The sequence below is a fragment of the Oxyura jamaicensis genome, chromosome 11 (assembly GCF_011077185.1).
Source record: "Oxyura jamaicensis isolate SHBP4307 breed ruddy duck chromosome 11, BPBGC_Ojam_1.0, whole genome shotgun sequence".
In the NCBI taxonomy this organism is placed as follows: Eukaryota; Metazoa; Chordata; class Aves; order Anseriformes; family Anatidae; genus Oxyura; species Oxyura jamaicensis.
In genome coordinates this window covers 7127903-7152061 of record NC_048903.1, presented here as the reverse complement: position 1 = coordinate 7152061, position 24159 = coordinate 7127903, and the positions used below count along the sequence as shown (strand labels likewise).

The window sequence follows — 24159 nt, the reverse complement described above, 5'->3', positions numbered from 1 at the left end:
TGTGGAGTGAATGATGCCAGAGCCAGCTGGGGAAAACTTTCATGTCAGTACCGGACGTCTGCCTAGAGAGAACAGATACTGGGATGTAGTGGGAGGAGGAGAATTTACAGAGGAGGCCGTTGCTGTGGTAAAGCTTGGCCCTCAGTCACCACTTCCACGCACCAGACTGAGTGGTTTTAGGTAAGTTGACTCCTACTTTTGCCCCGTTGTCTGAGTTTGAAAAATGGGAATTATTATGCTGACCATCTGCGTGGAACATTTTGGGTGATAAACAATAATTAAATAAATAAATAAATTCTTTGCAATTCTGTAATTCCTCACATCCTAGCCCATTTTCCCCTTGTTTTCCACCCATTAAAATCTAAGCATTCTCTCAGATCTGCCTATAAAAATAATGGGACTTACATAGTAATATTTACTCTACAGAAGTACAATTTTGACCTCTGACACCTCTGTGTGCTCATTCTCTGTATTAAACAAAAGGTCGTTTACAATTACTTTGTTAACTTATCGTTAATCCATTTTTTTTTTTTGCATAAGCAAAAAGAACACATGGGCATTTGCTATACAGCCAGTGAGTTACCTGCTGCCAGCAGGTACTCAAACAACAAACTTGTGAGTGGACCAATATGATGCTTCCATGTTAATGTGTAGAAAAAGAACCTTGATTTTGCTCCGTTCATTTCTGTAACAGTCTCTTCCTAGAGATTTTACCTACTCATATTACAGTTTTCATCTTAACTTTTTTTTTCATCAAAGAACAGCTTTCCCAGATATCACAATATTTTGACAGCTTTTCATGTTTCTTTTTTTTTTTTTTTTTTTCATACAAGTTAACATTAGTAGATATACTAGTATTTTGCAGTAAATACAACCATCTTCTGCATATTTTCAAACTGATTTACTTTTGCCTCTTAGGTACAGTCAACTCTGTTTTCCAAGATGATGGGAAAGATGCCTGGAAAACACAAGACATTAATGCTGGTAGGAAAAAAAAAAAAAAAGATACCAAATTACAAGGGACACTGGGAGGCACTGTATAAGGACACTTGATGGAATTAGCTCAGGTTCAGCCGGAATGACAAGTTCAGGCTCACCATCGGTGTATTACTTGCTTGCAAAAGCACATCACCTAATGTACACTTCTCTTGCCAGCACAGAACCCAGCAATGTATCTGAAGCGTGAGCTATCTAGGATCTGTAACGTTGCAGGAAGCAGAGAGCTCCAAGATCATTACTTAGAGCTGGATTATGTTGGTCCCAGACTGACACATCCAGAGCACAATGGATATCTCAATTGCAGTTCTCTCTACACAAGGATCACAACACAGCTAAACCACAGTTACATGTTAGTTATCACACAGACAACTACTTGAATGTACTCAAGTGATTGTGATATTTTATTATTTTAGTATCGAGCTGGGCAACCGCACGTGTATTTTTTGTTTTTTTTTTTTTTTTTTTTTTTTTTTTTTAATCTTCCGCTGGTAAACTCAGGGCTGTTCTGCCAAGTAAAAATTATACCTACCTGGAATTATAAATGTCTTAGCCTGGACAACAAGGAAGTTCTGAGCAGGATAAAAAAAAAATATTCCTTTCAGTGGAAATATCAGTAAATTGAAAGCTGTATTAGCAATATGTATCACCTCAGAAAATTAGTTTATTCTAGGCATCAGGAACATTCTAGTTACATTCAGACTTACGGACATCACACTTGGACTTTACCTTCTCCTTTGATCATTCCACTCTGAATACTTTGTATAGTTGATAAAGAAATGTCCCAGGCCAACCTCCATGTGTAAGAAAAGCACATTTTCTTTGGCATTAAAAATTCTAAGAAAAAAAAAAAAAAAAAAAAAAAAAAAACCTTGTTCTGGTGCGTTTTTAATTGTTAGAATGAAAGAGGCTTTCTAGGCTGCTCTTCTTCACGCAGGGCTAGTTCTGTTGTGCACTGAAATAGAGGATTTTATGGCTGTTTATATTTCCAGCAAGTAAGCGAAAACTAAGTACAAGTGAAAATAAAACTGAAAGACACTGATGGTTTTGTTCTAAGTGTAAGTGAGATGCAACCCTGGGTGTTGCTCTGTCATACAGCACAGCATTACAGAAGTTTCATCCATTTTGTTCTAGGAAAATTCAAACCATACTGACCATGGTTGTCACTTCCCCATTAGCAGAGATGCAATACATAAAACTCAAACCTGAAGGCACAACAGAACCTGAAAAAAAGGAGGGGAGGAGGGGAGCAAAGAACCTTTGGCCATCAGTAGGCTTCTGCCATCAAATTCAGTCATTTTTTTCATTAATCAGTCTGTACTCCATCTAGGTAAAAATGTTAAGATCACAGGTTTTAGATAGCTACTACTCCCAGCTAGGCTTCTTGTGTCACACAAAAGTAATCAGCTACTACTCCACTGAGCACCTGACACTACATCCCTCTTTAATTCCTTTCAAATTGGATGTTTAGAACAGAAATGAACAGCACTCTTGCATTTACTGGCATTGATGTAGCCCTTGAATTTGTTGCCATTTAGTGAAGATTCTACATATTCCATCAAGTCTCCCATACTGGATAGCACTCAACATGGTACTTATCTTTTGCTACCTCTGCAGGGTCATACTTCCATTTTCTTCTTCCTTCCTTGTGACAAAAATTGAAAACAAAACCGTATTTATTTGCATCTCTGTACTGCACAGTTTCAGTTTTTTCAGTTGTGAGTATACCGCTACACAAAGGAGATATGGGATAGTTTGTATAGGTTTTGGCCCATTTTCTTGATTCTCCTGATGACTTCTAGAAGAGCTGCTTAGGTATGAAGAAGATGACCCCATGTCTCTGTGTCTCACGCCAATGTAGAACTAAGCAGAATTATCAAACTCACTATCTATCACTGTCCTCCTCGGGATCCCATCCCTCCTGAAGAGAAGCCCTTATCTGATTGCAATTTCCTTCCTTACTGCTTATTAGAACACCATCCCAAATCAGTGACAGCAGGCTTTAGGGACCTGCCTAAGCTTTTGTGGGGACAGACCTTGCAGAACACATAGGACTTAGTAGGTGAGCAATGCTTCTTTGCAAAGATGTGCTGGTCATAATAATTTTGAGCACCTGACCCATGAATCATCCCCTCAAGCATTCAGGAAAAAAAAAAAAAATTAAGCTCTGTCCATTTGGATGTACAACCATATTCAAATAATTTATTCATCCTCACTATTTTTTTGAGATGCTGCAAAAATTGTTCCTAGTATGGCCTTGCTGCAACTCCTGTTGAGGGAACAACAGGACTGCCTTCTATTTCTGACCTCACAACGCATATGAAACGCCCATCCAAGACAGAGAGACTTTCAACACCTGATTTTCCTCAGTGCATCCCAACACCTTTACAGCCAAGCAAACAATGATTTCAGAACCTAGCATACTACTGGAGAACAAATCACTGTTTATATGCTTTAGGGTAAGGCTCAGCATGCCAGAAGTTTAACACGGGCTCTGAACTTCATGATTTCTTTTCAGTCTAACTTGATCACCTATTACAAGAAACCTGTTAAAATGGCAACATGACTTAAGTGTGTTCATAGGCACAGTAATCTTCACTTTGCTCCTACTCTCAGAGGTCTCACTGGTCCGTTTTTGAAAATGACGTCCTCTTTCCTCCCCCCATTTTTGGGCTAGATCCTAGAACATATTTGAGGGAGTGGAGCTGACTGTTAACTGCATCCTATTAGTTCTGCTCAAGATGGTGTCATTTCTTTATAAACAGCATCACATTCTGTTAATAGCCGATCACAGCATTCTTAGTTCAAATAGGCAGGGCAAAGACAAACAGAAAACAGCACAAATTGTTACAGATAGTTAAGTTATTCTGAAAGTGTATTGATGGTCAGAAAAATTTCTAATTTGAAAGCAATGTTAATACCACAGATCTTTTAAAGCATTACAAGTAACTTCAACTGATGGGAGTTGTGGTTTTAAATGTTCCTGCTGAGACCTTACTTCTAAGTACTCTAACATAGTATCCCACAATCTGGATGAACAAGTGCATTTTTTTTTGGTCAGTGTCCATAGACTGAAGAGACATTTTAGCCATGTATACAAAGCTTACTAGTCAGCTGTAATATCAGAAGACTGCTCAGCATCCCTAAGTTCTTCATATAATGTTTGGTTTTATCCACAGCAACATGTACTATTATCTGCCTTGCATTTTAATCTTCTTTATAGAAAAACTAGCACTTTGAGTACAGGTCAGTAACCTTGCTTTAGAACACTACAAACCAACAGATGAATAATGCCACCTTGTGACAGTACTGCAACAGTACACCAGACTCCCACACAGCAGATCTTCAAATGGTTGTCCACGGACCTTGGGAGTATAGACCATTTCCAAAATAATGAACGCAGGCCTAAGGAAAGCAGGTACACGTACATTATACAGCAGCCCTTGCATCTGGAAACGTTAGAAGGGTCTGCTTGTATTTTTATGGAGAAATATGTGAAGGTTTGTAAGCAAAGGAAGTACTACTATAAGAGCATAGGCTTTCTAAGAATATCTATACCCTAGATACAAGACAACAATATCTGACAGGTGCATGGCTTGTCTTATAGCATGTTTTCCAGATGCATGGACAAGATATCTGAAAATGAGTCATTTTTAAACCTATGATATGACTTATCCCCTTAGAGTTTGTGTGCTAACACACTAAAGTGATAGCAGTTCTTTAGAACTGTTATTGCTTTAACAAGCAATTAAAGTGAAACAGAAGAATTTTTCATAGAAAATATTAATACAAATCTGTAGTAGCAGCAGTTTTTAATTTACCCAAAACTGGCATCTATTAGCAACAGAACATACACAAAAATACCTTTGTTTATACAAATAAAATTAGGTTCTGAATATTCACAAAGTAATAGAGCAATATTTTTCTTCACATTGACATTCATTGTTAATCAGATCAGTTGTGATATAAAAACCCTGCATGGTATTCAGTCAAGCACCATGGCAGACAGTGCATTAAGATCTCTCATGAATGGATGATCAGCTAATATTTGATCAATCTTTTGTCTCTGCTCATAATCAGGAAATATTTTTCTCAGGGCTTCTCTTAGCTGTACTGTTTCTGAGGCAGATCTCTGGGGTGGAATTGCTACACAAGCCTTCATGTTTGTTTCCAGCGGAAGCCACGTTGCTGAACGATCACTGTGTACTCGGTTTTTAAGCTGTCGACTGCTACTGGTTGGTTTGGGGACTTGCATGAAGAAAGGTGTCTCAGAAGAATATTGTCCACTGTTCTGTAAAGCTTTTTGTGCTGACAGAAAATCTCTGTGGAACAAAATTAAAATTTTGGTTAAATTAAGGTAGAGGGAATGCTGTGTCTGTACAACCACAGAAAGAAGAAAAGCCTGCAGCTCCTACACTTCACTGCTGCTCAGCTAGCTACTGACTGAAAAACGCATATCCCTTGATTCCAAAAGTGAAGCAAAACTGTAGGTAAAACATTTTTCAGCTTGAGTCTGGCACGCTTAACAGCATTAACTAACATTATCTAGGACTATTTCCAATATGCTATGAATAATAGGACATTTACTTGGCAGAATACAGCAACAGTCAAAGCTCATTTTATGGAAGTATCAACACCAGTATCATTGAGCTAAATGGATAAGAAAGATGTACTGAACGCATATACTCTGACTCAGAACACGTGAAAACGTGGACAGACCAGAGGGCTTCAGCTCCTCCACAAGATCATTTCTCATCTACTTTTGCTCATGACTGAGAGCTGTCAGCTGTGCCCATATTTAGGTCAAAGCCAGGTTTTTCTCATTTAATATCCTTAGTGGGGCAATAAAGTTTTTCAGCAATTTCAGGATCTGAACATCTTAATTATTGATATTTCACTTCAGACTATTTAAGAAGTTGTAGCTATTCAAAACTGCTAAATATAAGGCCAATTGTACTTCAGATGCCACCAAAATAACACAGAAGCATGAACTGGAAATCATATTACAGTCCATTTTCCTATGACAAGGGGGAAACTATAAAAATTACAGGGCTCTATTTTAAAAGCATTTAGGGTACCACCTCCCAGTACTCAGCATGGAACGGTTCCCTAATTGCTTGAGATCCTTCCAGTTTCTGATCTTATGCCCGGCAACCAGTGGTGCCATTTATGTTTTCTGTGTCATTTAACTCTGATAGAAAAGTCACAGGGAAGGAACAAAAACGTTTTACACTGGCACCTTTTCTCTGTATTAAACAAACAAAACCCAAAACAGACCACCACAAACCAAAATCAATTTCTGGCTCCAAATTTCCAGGTAGGAAACCAAGCTCTTCTAGGCTCCTTTCAAAAGAGGTTGGTTCCCCCAACACTACCCTTCCCTACTTCTACAATCACAGCCACCTCAGGACACATTGTTATCACTTGATTTTCCTTGGACACAGGCAGCTAAAACAATGTTTTCCTTTTGCAATTTCAGTACCACACTTTCTTTTTTTAATGCCAACATTACACGGTTGTCTTCAAGTCAACCTACAACCTATTGATATAGACATCTCCTCTTCCTCAAAGTTTTTCAATAGCCAATATTCCTGCTTATACTTTTCTTTAATCCTGAAGTGCACGTGTTTGCATTTTGTATCACTGATTTTTAATTCCTTCACTCGTTTCTGAAAACCGCTCTCATTATTCTTCACTGTCATTAGTATTTATTATTTCTGAGCTGGTGAAAGAAGAGCAAAGATCACCTTAATTTCTTGTGCAAAAACAGTAAAACCATACTTAAGTCTTGGCACATAATGGAGAGCAAATTCATAGTTATAAATACATGCACAGAGTAAAATAATCTTAAGTAACAGTATGTTTATTAATAGTAAAATTATGAATCAAATATGAATGCACTTAATAGCAATAGCTATCCAAAACAGATTTATCAGTACCATACCCTCAAGTGTGAAGTGAAATGCCTCTCCTGTGACAAAGGATATGAATTCAGAGTGTTTCTTTTGTAATACCTCTTATCCCACTATGAATAATGAGTAAGTGATCAACCAAAATATTTTAAATACCACCACACTGTAATTAGCAGGCAGACCACCACATACCCGAACTACCAATAGGTTTAGGCAATTACTAACACACTGTTTGGACCACCTTTGTATGAAAGCCACCACAGTCAAAACCTCAGAGGAAGTTAAGGCATTTGTCTTACTTATCTTAGTTCTGAGAGAGATGTTGATGCAAATGTCACCAGCACTTTCTGAACAGACTGAAGTAACAGGAAAAAAAAACATGTTTTCGTTAAGCAACTACATGCTACAGTGTTCTGGTCTGATTTCACTGTACCGTTACTATATAGATCTAAAGAAGTCTTCAAGGGAGCCACAAAAACAGATCAGTTCAAAATTTGAAATCATAACTGTCTCAAAAAAGAGAAAATGGTGCTTATACCTAGAACAGCCTTCACTTTGAAGGAAGTCATCTAATCTAGGTCCGTTTCTTCCCAAAGGATCGTCAGGAACCATAAATATGTCCCCCGCAAAAGTGTACTGGAGCAACCTGCAAGAGAGTTCTTTCAACAATCTTCACTAGCAATGAATGCACCACTCCCACCCTTCACCTCCAAAGCACAGGACAATCTCTCAGAGCAAACACTTCATACCACATCAGGAGCTACTCCAGCTTAGTGAATACCCACTTTAATTACACCAGCATTCACTGTCAACATAGTTTTATGGGCGCTTATTCCCACTGCACTGCAAAGTACTGAGTTTTGTTTTTTGTTTTTGACAACATATGTTGGGTGACTGCAGGGAATGGAATTTTCTAGATGATTAGAAAGAATAGCTTTTTTTTTTTTTTTTTTCAAACTTGTAAGGATCCTCAAACATGTAGCAAAAAATGCTCGTGTTATCAGAAAGCCAGACAGCCAACAAACATTGTTTAGATGCTTACAGTTAAGAGACAAAGAAGCCTTTTTTTCTGGAATCATTTTGGGACAGTGAGAAACCTGCATTCAAAGAAACCAGTTCAACTAAAATTTGCCTGTGAGAAGAGGATTTGGTATAGTGGAATTTCCCCAGAAGTAAAACTAATAGATGTTAACACAAGATCTTGAAAAAAAAAAAAAACAAACCACAGCCTAAGAATGACGTGCTAAGTATTCTTGCTGAAGTAGTATTTGAGAACAGAACCTGACTTGGGTAAAACTTGCTAAAGAAATAGTGAAAATATCTATGTGACTAGATAAGAACTCAAGCAAGTTTTCAATTATTTATTTCAGTATGCCCATGCAGAACCCAGTCGCTGCTGTAGATGTATGCTCAGAAGGTTATCAGGAAAATTGAGAGACTAACAGGAAATTTAGGCAGATTAACAGAAGACCATCCTTTAAGAGTAAAGGGGCCTGACCTAATTGGAGAAAAACAGTAACAACAAAAAGTTGCACAGGAGAAACTATAATCCCCAGAGAATCTACAAATTGAAACAGGAATATTTGACAGCTAAGCAAACTTATCTAAACCCACAAGACACAACAATTGCAGGGAAACAGCTGCAGGGATATGTTGCAAGTGTTCATTACGTTGTTTTGCCATGCCTATTGTACTACAGTAAGTGTGAGTGATTCTGAAACCGTAACAGTGACACTGTGCGTCTGCATCAGCCATTAGATCTCCTTGAAGAAATGTGTAACAAGAAGGACTGAGAATGGACCTAACAGGATACTACTCTAACAGGACGTGACACTGAACTTCAGAAGAGGCTTAACTTGGCTGCCATACAGAGTTTCTACTTACATGAGCAATTAAGAGATACTTATATGAGCAATTAACAGACATGTATTAGAGGATACATGAATAATAGGAACATTAAGCTACTCAACACACAATTATAAGGCCATTAATCAAAGTAGTGAAACAAACAGTAATTTCTTCATCTCTACCAGAACTGCATCACAGATTACCTTCCTATGGGGATTTTTTTTAATTTTTAATTTTTTAATTATAGTGCCTACAACTGTAAGGACAGACATCCTTTAAACTTTCATAGAAATCTAAGTAATTACCTTTTCTGAATAATTTCTCTCCAGGCAAATGATTCTGTCACAAATTCTCTGAAGTTATCATTAGTCACAATAACACCTCCAGTTTTATCAGCAAGATGTAATAAAAATCTGTAACATTCATTTCCAAAACAGTTAAGGTAGTCTGCTGTGCTGAAAATTGTTCAAAGATCTAGAAAACTAAAAATTTTCACCATCCAAAAGTAACTTATTTACATGAAAACAAACATTTGAATTACCAGAAAATTACTTCATTTTGACCCATTATATAGCTTTAAACAACAAAGTTTTCGGTAGCATTTATTTATTTAGTGCAGTAGAATCTTTATGGAGGCTTTTTTCATTTGTGGGGGGATGGCAAACACCACAAAACCACAACCCCCCCCAAACCCACAGATTCATCTGACTCTGAGGTATTTGTAGACGTACATTGCTTGCTTTACGAAACAGTACAATATGCACTAAACATTCTAACCCAGACTTATTTTGACGTACCTTCTTGTTTTGACTTTAATGTCTGTGTCCTCCAAGACAGTATTATGCATATTACTTAATCATTTGCTTCGTCAACATTTGCTAACAGAGTGCTGCTCCCATTTCGTTGTTAAATAATGACACACTACCTATTAATTTATTTAGAAAACCCCATGATTTTTACCTGTCTGAAAATAAGCATTTTGCTAGCTGAAACACTGTGGGGAGACTTTATCAACACGGTAATAGATGTTACTCTTTTTTTTTTTTTTTTTTTTGAAGACAGATGGTTACACTTCTGAACAAAATGCAAATATGTTATCATAACGTTCATTTCCACAGTAATCTCAAATAAAATTACTGCACCTGCACAGCATCATATATGAAAACCAGGTGTATATAAAAATATTAGTGTGTAACAAACTCTACCTTGGCTGTCTTCTACAAATTACCGGGATTGTTTTTGCTACACCATTAAGAGACTGGAGTTCCTCTATTTTAAAATACAGAGCACTTAATTTAGCTTTTGCATATCACATTTTGCACTCAGGTACATGATTGTACAATTAACAAAATAAGCATTGCCCATGGTGTAAAGAATTTGATCATTCTGCAGACAGAAAAAAAGTATGACTGATTATAGTTAGAACACTGCACTTGCTGTCAGGAACAGTTTCAAAGCTACAAACTGCTCATCCAAGCACAGTTAGGAGGTTGTCGAGGGGAAAAAAAAATCAGCACAAACCCCCTTTAATTAACACAGTTCTTCTAACTGTGTATCAAGACTGGCAAAATTTGGCAATACCAATGCAATCACTAGCAACTAGCACACCCTGCTACACCCACAGTAAGACCTAAAGCTTAGTAGTGCATTGTTGATTGAAAAATGATTCCCACAGTCTGAAGCTAAGCTTGGGTGCTGAAATTAACTTGGAAATTGAATTGCCCACACATTGTTACAAATACACTGGAACAAGTACACACCTGTATTTATATGCAATAATGACTTAAGAGAAAAAGAAAAAAATATATTACCTGAAAAGTAGGTAATTTATGCTAGTGCTCCCCAAACTTAAGAGATGATTCAGGGATAAATCAATTATCAGTAAAGCATAAAAGCCTTACTGGAAGATTCATTTCTTCCTCAACTTAAGTCATGACATTTGAAATGGATTTACTTTTTTTTTTTTCCTTACAATTGCCATGAGAATTTTCAGAAATTCATAGAAAGTAGCAAACAGTATGTACAAAAATATTAAGAGATTTACTTTCTTGCACTGTTTCAAGGAACAATTTTATAAATAAAGCTCAGTCTTGCGTTGAATGCACAGAGCTCTGTTTAGACAGACTGAACAGCTGGCCAGTACTACCGATCATGAAGTACTAAGCTTTTACAACCATTAGTTGGGTTTGAAGATTTTATAACTATGCTTATTCCACACCTGTCATCATGAGCAGCAATCCTTGCTCCCAGAACCATCCTTGCAGGGGTTAAAGACAATATTCCAACATCCTGGAGCTGCGTTAAGAAATTCTGTTCTGTTAAAACATGAAACAACTGTTCAGTTTTAAAAACAAAAGCTTTCCTCTTAAGCTATATATATAGTATAGTATATAGTATATATGTCATCTATAGTATATGTCATCTATAGTATAGATGACAATTAGTCTGATATAATTATCAGAGAAGATGGGTTATTTTTGTACCTATTAATTTACAGAAATGACATTGATAGTTGGAGAATTACTAATATAGAAACAGAAGAGAAAGATGTTGAACAAGACATTAAAGGGCAAACAAAAAAAAGAGGGCTTCCACTTATGGCCTTGCAGTTAAACAGCATTTCAGGGTGCCTCACACTATACACTGAAATGAGATTACTCATGTTGAGCAGCCAGATGCTGCTCATGCTTTCTTTTTCATTTATTTTCACAGAAATACCCCAATAATTAGTTACACTTTAAATAAAGAAAACATTAGGAACTATTTGCCTTACCTGTAATGTAAGGATCGCGCCTTGTTCTCCACTGCGGAACAAATACAGTAATATTTCTGTGGCCACGTTTCCAGAAGTAGTCAACAGCTATTGCAATTCCTCGACAGGAGAAGAATTTCTTTAAACCATGACTTGGGGAGGAACGGAATGGGAAGAAAAAGGTGATGAGATTAAGTTCACTAGAGTCGATGAATACAAAGAAAACAGAAGAGAACATCGCAATGTGAAGTTGGAAATTATACCTACAGCCTCAGCAAAATAAAGGTTGATGGATGTTATAGATAAGGAATCTTATAAATTGAAAAGTGTCTTTGGCACAAGAAGAGAATAGAAGTGTCACCTGCAACTTAACATAGCTCAGTCCCCTTTAAGTTTTCTTAGCACAGCAATACCTTAGTAATTAGGTTTACCTTTAAAAAGAGGCTAACAGCAACGGTTTCAAAAAACCTATTGGTCATACATTAAAACAATCAGCATGTATATATACATATATATATATATATGTATGCATATATATATATATATATATATATATATATGATAGTTCCAAATACAGTCCTGCTACAAAATGAAACAAAACCTTTAAGTTTTAAGTGTATCCCAGGATTAACTCTGAGAAATGCTATGATAATCTAAGACGTTAGGGCCTCCTTTCCCTTCATTTCAACCAACTCAGCTACTATTTTCAAACAAAATAATGAAAATTCTCTGGAGAACATTTCAAAACACTGTATGTGGCAATCCTTTTTTCTTTAGGAAGTAAGATGTTCTACTTGTTTTTTTGCAACTCAATTAAGTGACTTCCATGAAAATCAACAATTGCCTACTATGAATGATGCAGAAGATGGAGTTGATAACCTTGTAAGGTCCTTCCCAATATGAATTATCCAATGATCTAATCCAATTATCTATTTAACAAATGGCAGGAAGTCCTCCTTTGTGTGACCAGACTCCAGGAATTGAGCTTCAAGAGAATAAAGAAACACCGTAAAATAAAGTACAGAAGATGGAACAAAAGCTACCTCTAGAATAAACTCCTACAAAACACCTATTAGGAGCTTACGTAAGGCTAAATACATTAGAGGCTTGACTTACACAAAACAAAGACATATATAGAAAAGACATTTAGGCTGATTAAAACACACTATAATTGAGAACTGATGGCATAAACATACAAAGCATCCCTTACAAAGTAGTTCATATTCTGTATTTTGAGTTAGATGTTCAATGACTGTTCCAACAATCACTTTGTAGTAAGTGGTATTCATATTTTAAACTGTTCTCCAATTAGTGTGTAATATTAGGCTTAGTATAAGCCTCATCACAAGCCTTATTAGTTTTGAATGAAATCTTATGTTTAAACCCTTAGTTTAACCAACCAGGAAATAATCTAAACACTGAGTTCTCTACAAGATCTCCATGCAAGTATTTTACAGTGAAATTCAGCCTTTAGTAGGGTTCAAGAAACCTTTCAAATTTCTGTATGCCCTTTACAATAAATGTATCAAAATGTGAAACTATTAAGATTCTCTGACTGAGTTCAGAGAGAACCATTTTATGCAGGAGGGCAGAAGAATTAGTAAGCTACATCTGAACTCTAAAAGGCAGAACATCTGACTTACTAACAGTTTGGGTGAGAGAACAGATATGCTACACTTGTCCTACTAAAATTAACAACAGAGAAAAATCTCATAGTCACAGGAGAGAGATTCCTCATAAGCCTTCTAGATCAAACCTAAGGGCAGTCATTGTCCCCCTAGAGTAGCATTGGATATCCCACTTGGTAACCTGAAAAGCTTTGTTAAACACTTTTACTATTTAAATAGTTCTCGGCTGGACTTCAAGAGATGCAAAGGCCTCAATGTTCATGTTGAACATGCCTTCTCTAGTTCTCCATTCTCCCATGTTAAACCTTTACATCTGCTAACTACTACGTGACTGTATTCTCATTATTTAAATGTTTTATTTTTTTCTCAATTGTTAAATGTTTTCATGCAAAACAGCCAGAAAGAAACCCACAGCAGCAGCTCCTGATTTGTACCTCATGATCACCAACTCCCGCTCTGAAGCGATTAAAAAAAAAAAGCAAGTGTGCTATTAGAAACAACATACTTTCTCAAATAGCACATAGAATTAAGCTAAGCTGTGACATGAATAAATACATTAGTGCTAGATAAACAGAAAGCTGATACTTTATTTGAACTAGGTAGGTGTTTGAAGGACAGCAGGTCATCACAGCAAGGTGGTCTTTTCAAGACATCCATCTCAAAGAGTGCACCTGTTCCCTAACTGCCACTGTAAATACTATCAGCTATCCGAGTTCTTTAAAAACCTAGGATAACCCTAGAGAAGTATTTCTAAAGATAAAAGAAGAGATGATCATGGAGAGCTTAAAGCAGCAAACAGCAGATTGCTTTCCAGGACACGTAAAGTCTTCCCTTTGGTTCTGTAATGACATTAAGAAAGCATGTATCACAATTCACAAGCCATTCTAGCAAAACTTCTAATTCCATCAAATTATTTTTATTCTGTTGTGAGTTTCTTCAGCAATTTAGTAACATGTAATTTAAAATGATCTGCTAACTATCTGGACACTTCAGTCTACCCCGAAAGGTCTGTTTTTAGCACAGGAAAAAGAGGCAGTTTAAAAAAATACTTCTTAGCAGTTGGAGTAAACTGGGCTCCTTCTCATTCAACAAATACTGAAACTACAGTTCGCATTAATATATTAATGTGCAGTTTTTACTGGGCTGCATGTGACAAGAGAAAAATTCTTCAGCTTCTTGCAGTCTTCCAGAGTTAAGACCCAATGCAAGTGGAGATTATGAAGCCCATTCAGCGTTAGTCCAAGCTTGTGAGCAAAGCAGTTGTATCTACCTTAAAACAAACAAACAAACAAAAAACCACCAGGCATGACACTTAGGGTGCAAAAATACATATGAATGGAAAGGGACGTCCATAACCTCAAGGTACTGAGAAGCAAAACTGAAAACAATTCAAAGCAAAATTGAAAACAATTCTTCACCTTCTAAGATGTAAGAAAATAACGAGGCTTGATTTAGCCAGAAGGAAGCTGCAGAATACCTACATTAAAACAACAACAAAACACACACAAAAAACTAAGCCAACACACAAGCTTCCCTGCGCTGATTCAGTAGGATGTTTAAACATCTACCATTCTGCTACTTTTGGTTGGTTCCTCTGCCCGCTGCTTTCCCCACCCACTTTTTTTTTTTTTTCATAAGGAGAGTGTTCATTTAGCTGAGCAGCAGGAGGCAGATGTTACAGAACCGTATCTGGGGACTGTCTGTACCTCAGTGGGACCCAGCTGCTCTGCCCTTCAGCAGTGGTCTCCTAAGTATGCGCCCCAGTGGGTACACAAGACAATCCACTGGGGCAAGCAAACAAAACATTACAACTTCAGTAATGCACATATACTTTTCATTTGTCAATTATATACATGTATTGGGGGGTGCATGCACAAACAAAGTCTGGAGACTGGTCTCAGCCTTCAGAGCACTAAGCGGGTGCTTATTCACTGCCTTGTTAATTCATTGGTTTTAGATGCATTTGGTTGTTCTTAAAGCAAACACATCTTCTCAAAACACCATGTTTCATACTACGCTTTATCTTCTGACATGTCATAAACCTTCTTCTCTGTGGGAAGAACTATACATTCTCTTACAACAGAATGCTGAGTTTAACAGTTTCAGATTAAATATGTAGATAAAAAATCTCCCTGCACTTAGAAAAAACAGACAAAGAGGATGTGGTATATTTGTTATTTTCTACATGACCCCAACAATTTACATTTCTCTTCCACTAATACACGTTTGGGAAATGTTTCTAAAAAATTCAAGGTAGCTTATGACTCAGTTGTGACTTGCACTTCTACATCACTATTTCCTAAATAACAGTCTCTGAACAATGAGGAAGTATGCTTGCTTTATGAACTGTTTACTGTAACAAGATGCCATACTTGAATTAAAGCAGCGACAAGAGTAATGGATCATGTAGGGCTTCCCCTTCAAAGCTAGCAAGACTATGCAAGTCAAATGTCAGAAGACCTTACTCACCTAATTCGATTAATCCTTCAGTAAAAGTTTTACTGTTGCCCCTCTCAAACAAGCTCTATGCTCTTTAATGTGTGCAAACCTATTCTGAGGATGATCACCACCTTCAATTGGTTGTCACTTGGTAGGAAGGGTTACACGTTTGAAACCTTCCTGCACCCCTCCTCGTAAAGTTATTTAGACTTACTTTGACAATTAGTCTATGGCACAGAGATTTCTGGACTCACTACATTTTTTTTTATGACTACATTACTACATCCTTGTTCCTTAACTTGATTTGAAGCTAAGTCATTCAAAAAGTATGCATTGTTCTGAATGGGGGACAAATGGTGACCTAGCAGGAACATGTGCAAACACATACAAAGCCTGTCAAAAAATTGGTAATAACGTATTGTTCTATGGAATCAGTTTAAAGTACCAGCAGAAATATTCCTGAATATTTGTGCAGGAATTTCAACATTATCATACGTTACATGTTAGAAGTCGAGACTGATTCCCAAACTTGCTGAAGTAAAAGAGCATTAACAGTTCGAAGAGCACTTCACAAAAACGTCTCAAAATTTCAGTTCTTAAGCAAAATTCACACATAGTATTAGACACATGTTGTGCAAAGAAAAGGAGTTAGAAGTATTAATTAGCACTAACAATTGAGGAAGTCTGGGTATTCCATAAATTTTGGTAATGCATTTAGGATTTCCAGTAGACCCTTCATAACCATGAAAGAACAATAACCAAGGGCATCTTCGTCCATCTCTTTGGAACTAGATGCATCTTCCCCCCCAACGAAAATTATGTGCATGCAAATGCAGATCTGTGTTTATATAGATGCATCCATGAAACTAGACAAGCTGTCAAAAATATCAAATTCATTTTAGGACAAAACTTTGACATTATTTTCTTACAGGATGTAACATTATAACCCCCCCCCCCCCATATTTTCTTCCCCTAAACAGCATACAAACCCATTCTTTAAGGAAACTTATCTAATAGCTAGAAATAGATGACATCTTAACCAGCCAGACAGGTTTTTTCTCAGCATAAACGAGCATCGTACAGAATTCCTGGCACCTCCGGTAGCACCCTAGCCTACTAGTAGTAAACACCCCATTCAAGAATTAGTATCCTAGATCTAGCTCTTCTAAGACTGATAAAAGGCTCTTCAGGATTTCTGATCTTTCATTGTAACCTCTTTTTTGGTTACAGCAGAGAAACTTTGAAAACACACACACACTTAAATAATAAGTTCTCAGAGTAAGTTTACTCTTACATATTGTTACATTTATCAGTGGAGCAGAAAGACTGTCAGAGAAAGACGAAAGTTTGGTCTTAAAAATTACCACTTCCTCTTTAAGAAGAAATCCTGCATAAAACTTATTACTGCTCACACTTTCATGTTCTAAAGCTATGAAAACAGTCTCAAAGCAAGCACTGACAAACCCTTTGACATGCCTGTCAAAACTACTTAATATAAAGAGAAAAAAAAAACAAAACAATTTTCTTCCTGACTAGAGAACAGCAATCAATTCAAGGGTAGTTTTGATGAGACAAAAGTTAAAATCAACCAAGCAAAACACTAAATGTTTAAAGATACAGGTTCTAATTGATTTTGCTATTCCAGTTAGTTATGACAGTAAACTTAAAAGAAAAAAGGAAAAGAAAATGTAATTGGCAGCACTCTCCAAAGTTGCCTACAATGAAAACAATAGGAAAAAAAAAGGAAAGGGAATTAGAAGATGTCTATACTAACAGAAAATCCCTGCATCACTGTCCGTGAAAGGGATTTCTTGATCTTTTAACTGTGCCCACTTCACAGGGTTTGGCTGCCTGCATGCTGCTGCCTTGTCAGCCAATCTATTAAAATTAGCAAACAGCCCTGTAATTGTATATTACTGTTTGCATATGTTCTTTCAGATAACAGGAGTAATAGGAGATGAGGTACGTGCGTGCTCACACAGTTCCTTATTCTGAGAGTTTTTTGGATGGATACCTACATTGGCAAAAAAAAAAAAAAAAAAAGCAGATTCAAGCGCTAATATGCAATGTTGCCAAAGGACAAGCATCTTACTATTATACAAGAACTGCCACTTTAAAACTGCAAGAGACTATAAGCAGAAGTGGGAAAAAACCACACTTGACTCTTAAATTGATGGTAACTCAATTCTTCTCTTAGGTACCGGCAGAGCAAGCTAAGTTTCATGCATAAAATTGCTTGCAACAGAGCTCACTGAAATTACTTTGGACTGACGCACTACGTATCGAGCTGGAACACTGATCATTCCAAGTAGGTAGCTTTAAAAGAGCACACATCAGCCTTCCAGTTTAACAGTTGCATAGTAAGAAATACTGTAGAGTTAATTGATTTTTCATTTTCAGAAGTCTTGTTGTCAAAAAGGATCCCATTTACCTCCAAGGTATGGCGGGTTTTAGATTCCATCACCCTGTTACTTTTTTTTCAGATTTTAATATTTGGGTTTCATGTATCTAAGCTGTTTTACAAATTACCAACATCCTACCAAAGAAGAATAGTTTGGACTTAAAAAGCTATAGGGTAAATCTTTCCAAGAATATTGCAGTCACCAACCATTTTAAATCAAGCCTTTCCATATTCTAATTAATCAACTTCAAAGCGTGGATGTTTTTTAAATCAAAAGTTAATCCTACAAGAATTGTTTCATGATACAATGTCTCAACCACACTATTGTTAGTTGAATTTGTATATTGTTCTAATTGTCACACAACGAATCAGCTAAAAACTTCTGAATTTCCTTCTACATGCTCGATCTCAACGGTGACTAACTTTCAACAAGTCAGTCATAAACAGGACTTAGCAAACGGGGAATAAAAACCATAAAAATTGCAACCTGTTAGAAATTAAAATGGCTGTTTATCTCACGTAACTTTCCATTATTAAACTTTCCCATAACTAATCTATGCAGCCATTACCGGTATCTGAAGGACCCCACACAATACACAGACTGCTGATCACCAAGAAACTAGTTAGCAAAAACTTTACCCATGCCACAGCAGCCTCCTTATTCCAACTTCATTTGAAAGTTTATTAAACTTTAAGAGATAGCCGATAAGAACAATACTTACGACATTGCAACGTTGCTTCCATCAATAATGATATGTTTTAAATAAGGATTCCCAGGTTCGTTTTTCAACTCCAGCCTGTATGGCTTTTTGAGAGATTCCAGGAATCTTTGAACCCCGGTAACTGAAGGATCAATATGACGTCTGTATGGTCCCACCGCCTCCCTGTCAGGACTTGAAGGATGTATTTTTACGTGGGCTGTAGTAGATTTTTCAAAATCTGATGTTTGGAAAGGGTGTTGGTTGCGCGATCTCACTTGAGAAGAGCTACTGTGTCCTAAGTGGTCCTCAGCAACAGGATGAAGATTCTGTACAGCTGAGAGCCCTACAGATTTTTGCTGAGCTACAGTTTTAGTCTTAGCTGAGATACGCTGCATATCTGAGCTCCCTCTGGCTACAAAATCAACATCTTTTGGAACTCCAGACTGTATAGGGCTGAAAGTTATAACACCATCAGTTTCTGTATCACTTGATGTTGAACTGCGATTCTTACCAGAGCAATAAGTATCTCTTTGCTTACAGCATAGAGTTGAACTCTTACCAGAAGGAGAAAGGGGTTTGCATATCACTATATGCATTTTATCTTCCCCATCAGCTTGCGTGCTTGGCACATCTCTTATATTGTGATGTTCATTTTTTGTCTCCTTTGAAGTATGACCAGATTTAAGTAGATCCTTACTGCTAGAAACGCCTTTGTCTTCTAGTTTTTGTGAATTATTTGCATTACTTCCTAAAGGAGGATTTATAGTTCTGGGTTTCTGAGATGACAGTTCATGTTCTTCTTGAAATTTTAAGTTTTCCTTTTCAATTTCTTCTAGCAACGTTAACGGTTCCACAGATTGTCCCAGAATGCCAATAACTTTTTCTACAATACTCTGGGAATAGCCCATTGTTCTGAAAAAGTTCACAAGAATCTTATATTCCATTTCCTCACTGATATCATCGTCTTCTTTAATAAAGTAATTGGGATCATCTAATTCACCACAGCTACCTGAAAGCAAATCAATAACTGCATCCTTCTCGGAAGGATCACTGTGAGAGGTGGATTTCACTTCCTGGTCATTTTCCAAAGAGAATTGCTTTTTAGGGAGTCTTTCCTCAGCATCAGAGGATCTTCTTTTACATGACTGCCTTTCTTTAGACACCACTGCCTCTAATGAAGGCACAACATTTATGGGAACAAAACTTGTCTCAGGAGCATCAGAAAACACCGTGTCCATTTGCTTTGTAAGTTCTGTTACAGGTGTCCCAGCATTGTTTCTTGCTTCCTCACTACCTGTTCTTCCATCTCTGTTTGTAACAATTACTTTGGAAGCTTTGTCCTGTAAAAACTCTGTTGGGCTCTCAGAACCCGTAAGATCAATGATATTGCTCTCTGCCTCACAACATTCAGTTTGCGTGAGACTTAGGAGTTCTCTTTTTAGTGAGCTAGGCAAAATCAGTAAATCCATTGTATATTTATCTGCATGTGCTTCCACAAACTGTCTGAATTGCTTTTTAATCTCCGATTCATTGTCACTTGGTAAGCTTTCATTATTCTCGAAAAGGTTCACAAATTGCTGAACATGACTTTGAGCCATAACAACAGCCTCTGCACCCCCTTTAATAATAAGCAGTCCTATTTCCAGCACCGTTATATCAGCACAGGTATCCTGAATAAGACTGTTGAGAAACACACTCTGCGCGCCAACAAAAATGCAGTGCATGTCCTTTGGGTAGTACTGCTTTTCTTCGAGTTCAGGTTCACACAGCCCCTTAATATACTCCTAGGAGGAGAAAAAGACAGCAGAATGAATACTTATGAAAAACTAACACAAAATTATTCGGTAACAGACAAATACGTTAGAAAATAAAGCCAGCACAGCAAATGTGACAAAGTAAATACTGCCAGTAAACCAGGTAACAGAGAAGCCAGGTGTTAAAGCAGATTTCATGGAACATAACTTTGTCATCCCATTCTTTATAAATTAGTTCACTTGAAACTGACAGTAACTGAGTATATTAGTTAAACACAGTATATTGTGTACTTTATTAATGCAAAAAATCCTTACCATTCTTGATTCTGAGAGCTCTTACTATCTGGAAGCCCTCACGATCATACAAGTACAGGCATTGCCATTTGTATCTCAAATTTAAGAATGGTTAAAATTTTGGTATTTGCACCAAATTCAACTTTACTGCTAATATTTACAGAATAACTTATTCCACTGGGCTCCAGAACAGTACCTGTGCTATATACAGAACTGAATAAAAAATTGATTACCTAGCTTTCAATTATGCCACCTCTTCTTTATTTACTAGGTCAACTCATTTGAAACAAATATTGATTTTTCCACAGTCTTTAGGGCAAAGTGTGCAAGCATTTACTATTTAAAAAGACAAGCAAAAAAAGATTTGTCATCCCCATTCTTCAGTCAGACAATACACGCTGCATGAAGTGTAAGGTTGTAAAGACAGTTTCTGAAGAATTTCTAAAGGCTTGTTGAAATGATATTCTATACTTTCACATAGTTACGTATGTTGTTATATATAATGTTATTACGTTATGATTTTTGCCACTCAGAAGTTACTACAGTTAAAGTAAATTCACTATACTGCCTCATTCTATCATAGTTCAGAAGTTTTGTCAAAACACTATACTACTTTTTCAATCAGGTAGCATTATTTTTCACTAAGCTGTCCCTTTCTGCACTTAAAATCCTATAATGCAGTGAAACCAATTTCTAAGCTGAAGTCATTGCATGTGCAGATTCCCAAGCAGGCCAATTTTTATTGTCTTTCCTTACTCTGGGAATTTGAAATTCTCTTTTAAATGAAACTGTAACTGTTCATTACAGGGTAACAAACAATGCAAGGCTACTTTCTATCATCTCTGAGTCACATCAGAGTAAACATGAGGCATGATGCTTCAAGACGGTAGGAGCACAAACTACTTCTGCAACAAATCCACAGAATCATGTTTTGTCCCTTAGCCATCACATGATTGCTTTTGCCGAGATTAAAAAAAGAAACTCAAGATCAGGTCTGAGGACTGCTCTGCACGGAAGTGAGCAGTCTCCCATACCCTTTCAAGTATGTAGGGTAAGAAGCATTTTCCGTGTGACCAAGAAAAGAAATAATTAGAAGATTCAAATCATTTCAAATCGTTTTTCAGGAGGAATTTCCTTTATGCTATCTCTAGCAGTTTTTAAAGTCTCTGAGCCCAACTGTACGAGCAAATTGGCTTAGAGCCAGAGTCAATTAACTCAACAACCTTAACGTTTGTAATATTTTCCCTAGAAGTTTCATGCATTATACAGGTAAGGAAGCAAGTATTTAAAAGTCGAATGCAGTCGTAAGAGTGAATTAAGTCACAAAATACAAGCTAAGGATCCCCACCAATATGTGGCTTCACAGCAAGTAGTGCCACGAACGGCCTAGCCGGCTCTTTTTTAGTTAGTTTAGCGCTCGGTTAGGAAGAGAGCTATGGCGAGGAGGGCTGGCTCTGCCGGAACACACACCGAGGACAGGCCAGCTCCACGAAGCTGGAGCCGTGCCAACAGCGGCCTGAATGCCACGGAACAGGCTACGTGTGCAAGGCACCGTGACGCCTGGCAACACCCAGCCGGTCCCCAGCAACTCCCCGAGCAGGGAAAGAGGAGGAAGCGCCCGGGGGACGCGCCTTGGCCGCCTCTCGGCACGGCCGCGGGCCCCGTGCCAGGCGCCGAGGCCCCTCGCAGCTCCACCGCTATCTCCCAGCGCAATCGCTCCCGAGGCGGCGGCCCCGGGCGTTCCTCTTCCCCTTCCTCCGCCCGGGTCGGCGGCACGGGGCAGCCCTGCGAGCCCGGAAGGCCCGGAAGGCCCCGTTCTCCTGGCAGCGCCCCCGGCCCACCCGCACCCGCGTACCTTGGCGCAGCGCACCGCCTTGCCGCCGCCCGCCAGCTGCACCCAGATCCTGGCGGCGGCCGGCGGCCGGCCCGGCGGAGGGAGGGCGGCCCGCCAGTCCTCCTGCGCCCCCAGCACGGCCAGCCGCACCTCGAACAAGCCCTCGATTCGGCCCCGGCTCCCCTCCAGCAAGCGGCTTTTCTCCGCCGGGACGGTGAACTCGTCCGGCCCCGGCCGGGAGCCGCGGGCCGCCCCGCAGCGGGCCGCCATCAGCGCCAGCCGCGCCGCGCCACGCTCCGGCCTCGCATCCCGCCGGGCCGCGGGACAACAACACGGGGAATCCCCGGGCGGGCGCCCCGCGGCCGCGCGTCATCAGCCGGCGACGGCGGCGGCGGCGGCAGCAACAGCGGCGGCACCGCCCCGCCAGGAGGCGGGCAGCGCCCCGTCCGCCGCCGCACCGCCATCTTGGGAAGGGCGGCGGCCGCCGCTCCCATCGCTCGGCCGGGGCTCGCCCCGCCTCTCGCTGAGGTGGCTCGGCCCGGAGCTGTGCCGGGCGCCGGGTACAGCACTTCCCGCTGAGCTCCGCCCCGCGGCTCTCGCCTCCTCAAAGCGCCCCGAACCCGCCCCTCCGAACACTCAGCCTGGGCGCCCTCATTAGACCCCTCACAGAGACGGGCCTGAAGGAGGCAGACCGGGAGGTGCTCCTCCTGCCCCCCTGCCGGGGACAAGCCTTCCCTTGGTACGCTTGTACAGCCCTGAGGCTCTGTGCTAAGTCCTGGTTGTGCTCTGCTATTGTCGTGGTGGATTTCATTTGGAAAAACAAACAAACAAACCACCACATGCGAAAAAGTAAGTCATCCCCTGTGACCGTAAGGGGAGAAGTACGGTTAAACCCGGCCCCACATCGTGAACTTTGATAGGTCACAAAATAAAAAGGAGAGGTATTTACTTAAAAACAAACAAGCCAACGAAAAGAAAATACCTAAAGCAAGCAAGCAAGCAAAAAATCTTAAATGTAAAAGGTAAAATGAGTTCATATGAAGTAGCTCTGTGGCTTTACTACAGTCTTCAGTGCCTGGAGTTGATAAAGCTGAGTAAATGTTGTAGAAAGCAGTAAACATTTAAGGCTTTATTTCTCTTTTCCCACCCTTGACAAGTATCTTGTGTTCTCCCTGATTAGGTGATTGCCGTTTCTATCATCTATCTCTTTGTCATTACTGTGAAATTAGTTTTTGGCAGCTGTTCATTAAATGTGGCCTCCAAAGGGAGGATGAATGTTTTATGGTTCTGTATCTATTTTTTTTTTTTTTTTTAGTACCCTTCATGCTACACTGGAAAAGAATAAATATATACTGTTTCTCCAAAGACACTTGTATCCCTGTTTAGAAGCATCTTAACCAAATGAGAGTTTGCAGTTAGGTAGCACTCCTGAAAATCTCCAGGTATGGCTATATACTGTTTGCCACCTGCATTTAAATTGTTATTTCTCTCAGTGCAATGTCATTTTTGTCTGTGGCATGGTTAAATGAGTGAAGTTACATCGTGCATACTGCGTTTACACACATCTATGCATTCTAAACTGGATATGGTTCTGATGTTG

General features: G+C 38.8%; 1 protein-coding gene across 2 annotated transcripts; it reads right to left on the bottom strand.

Moving 5' to 3' along the window:
* Window positions 1-3850: 3850 nt before the first annotated feature.
* N4BP1 (NEDD4 binding protein 1) lies at window positions 3851-23023 on the bottom strand. Of its 2 annotated transcripts, XM_035337003.1 has the most exons (8): window positions 22581-23023; window positions 18699-20461; window positions 11530-11660; window positions 10975-11071; window positions 9062-9169; window positions 7447-7554; window positions 7208-7264; window positions 5181-5318 (listed from the first exon to the last, which is right to left on the bottom strand). In XM_035337003.1, the coding sequence occupies exons 1-7, from the start codon at window positions 22827-22829 to the stop codon at window positions 7243-7245; spliced, it is 2478 nt and encodes an 825-aa protein (XP_035192894.1). In that variant the 5' UTR covers window positions 22830-23023; the 3' UTR covers window positions 5181-5318; window positions 7208-7242. The 2 variants fall into 2 exon arrangements, with proteins under 2 accessions (XP_035192893.1, XP_035192894.1); XM_035337002.1 differs by lacking the exon at window positions 7208-7264 and having other exon boundaries at window positions 3851-5318; window positions 22581-23020.
* Between the last annotated feature and the right edge of the window lie 1136 nt (window positions 23024-24159).

Coding starts and splice junctions, on each gene's coding strand:
- N4BP1 (XM_035337002.1), bottom strand. CDS start 22,829: ATGGCGGCCCGCTGCGGGGCGGCCCGCGGCTCCCGGCCGGGGCCGGAC. Junction 11,072..11,529: donor GCGCGATCCTTACATTACAG/GTAAGGCAAATA, acceptor ATGTTTTAACAG/AACAGAATTTCTTAACGCAG. Junction 9,170..10,974: donor ATTGCTGCTCATGATGACAG/GTGTGGAATAAG, acceptor TGAATGTTACAG/ATTTTTATTACATCTTGCTG.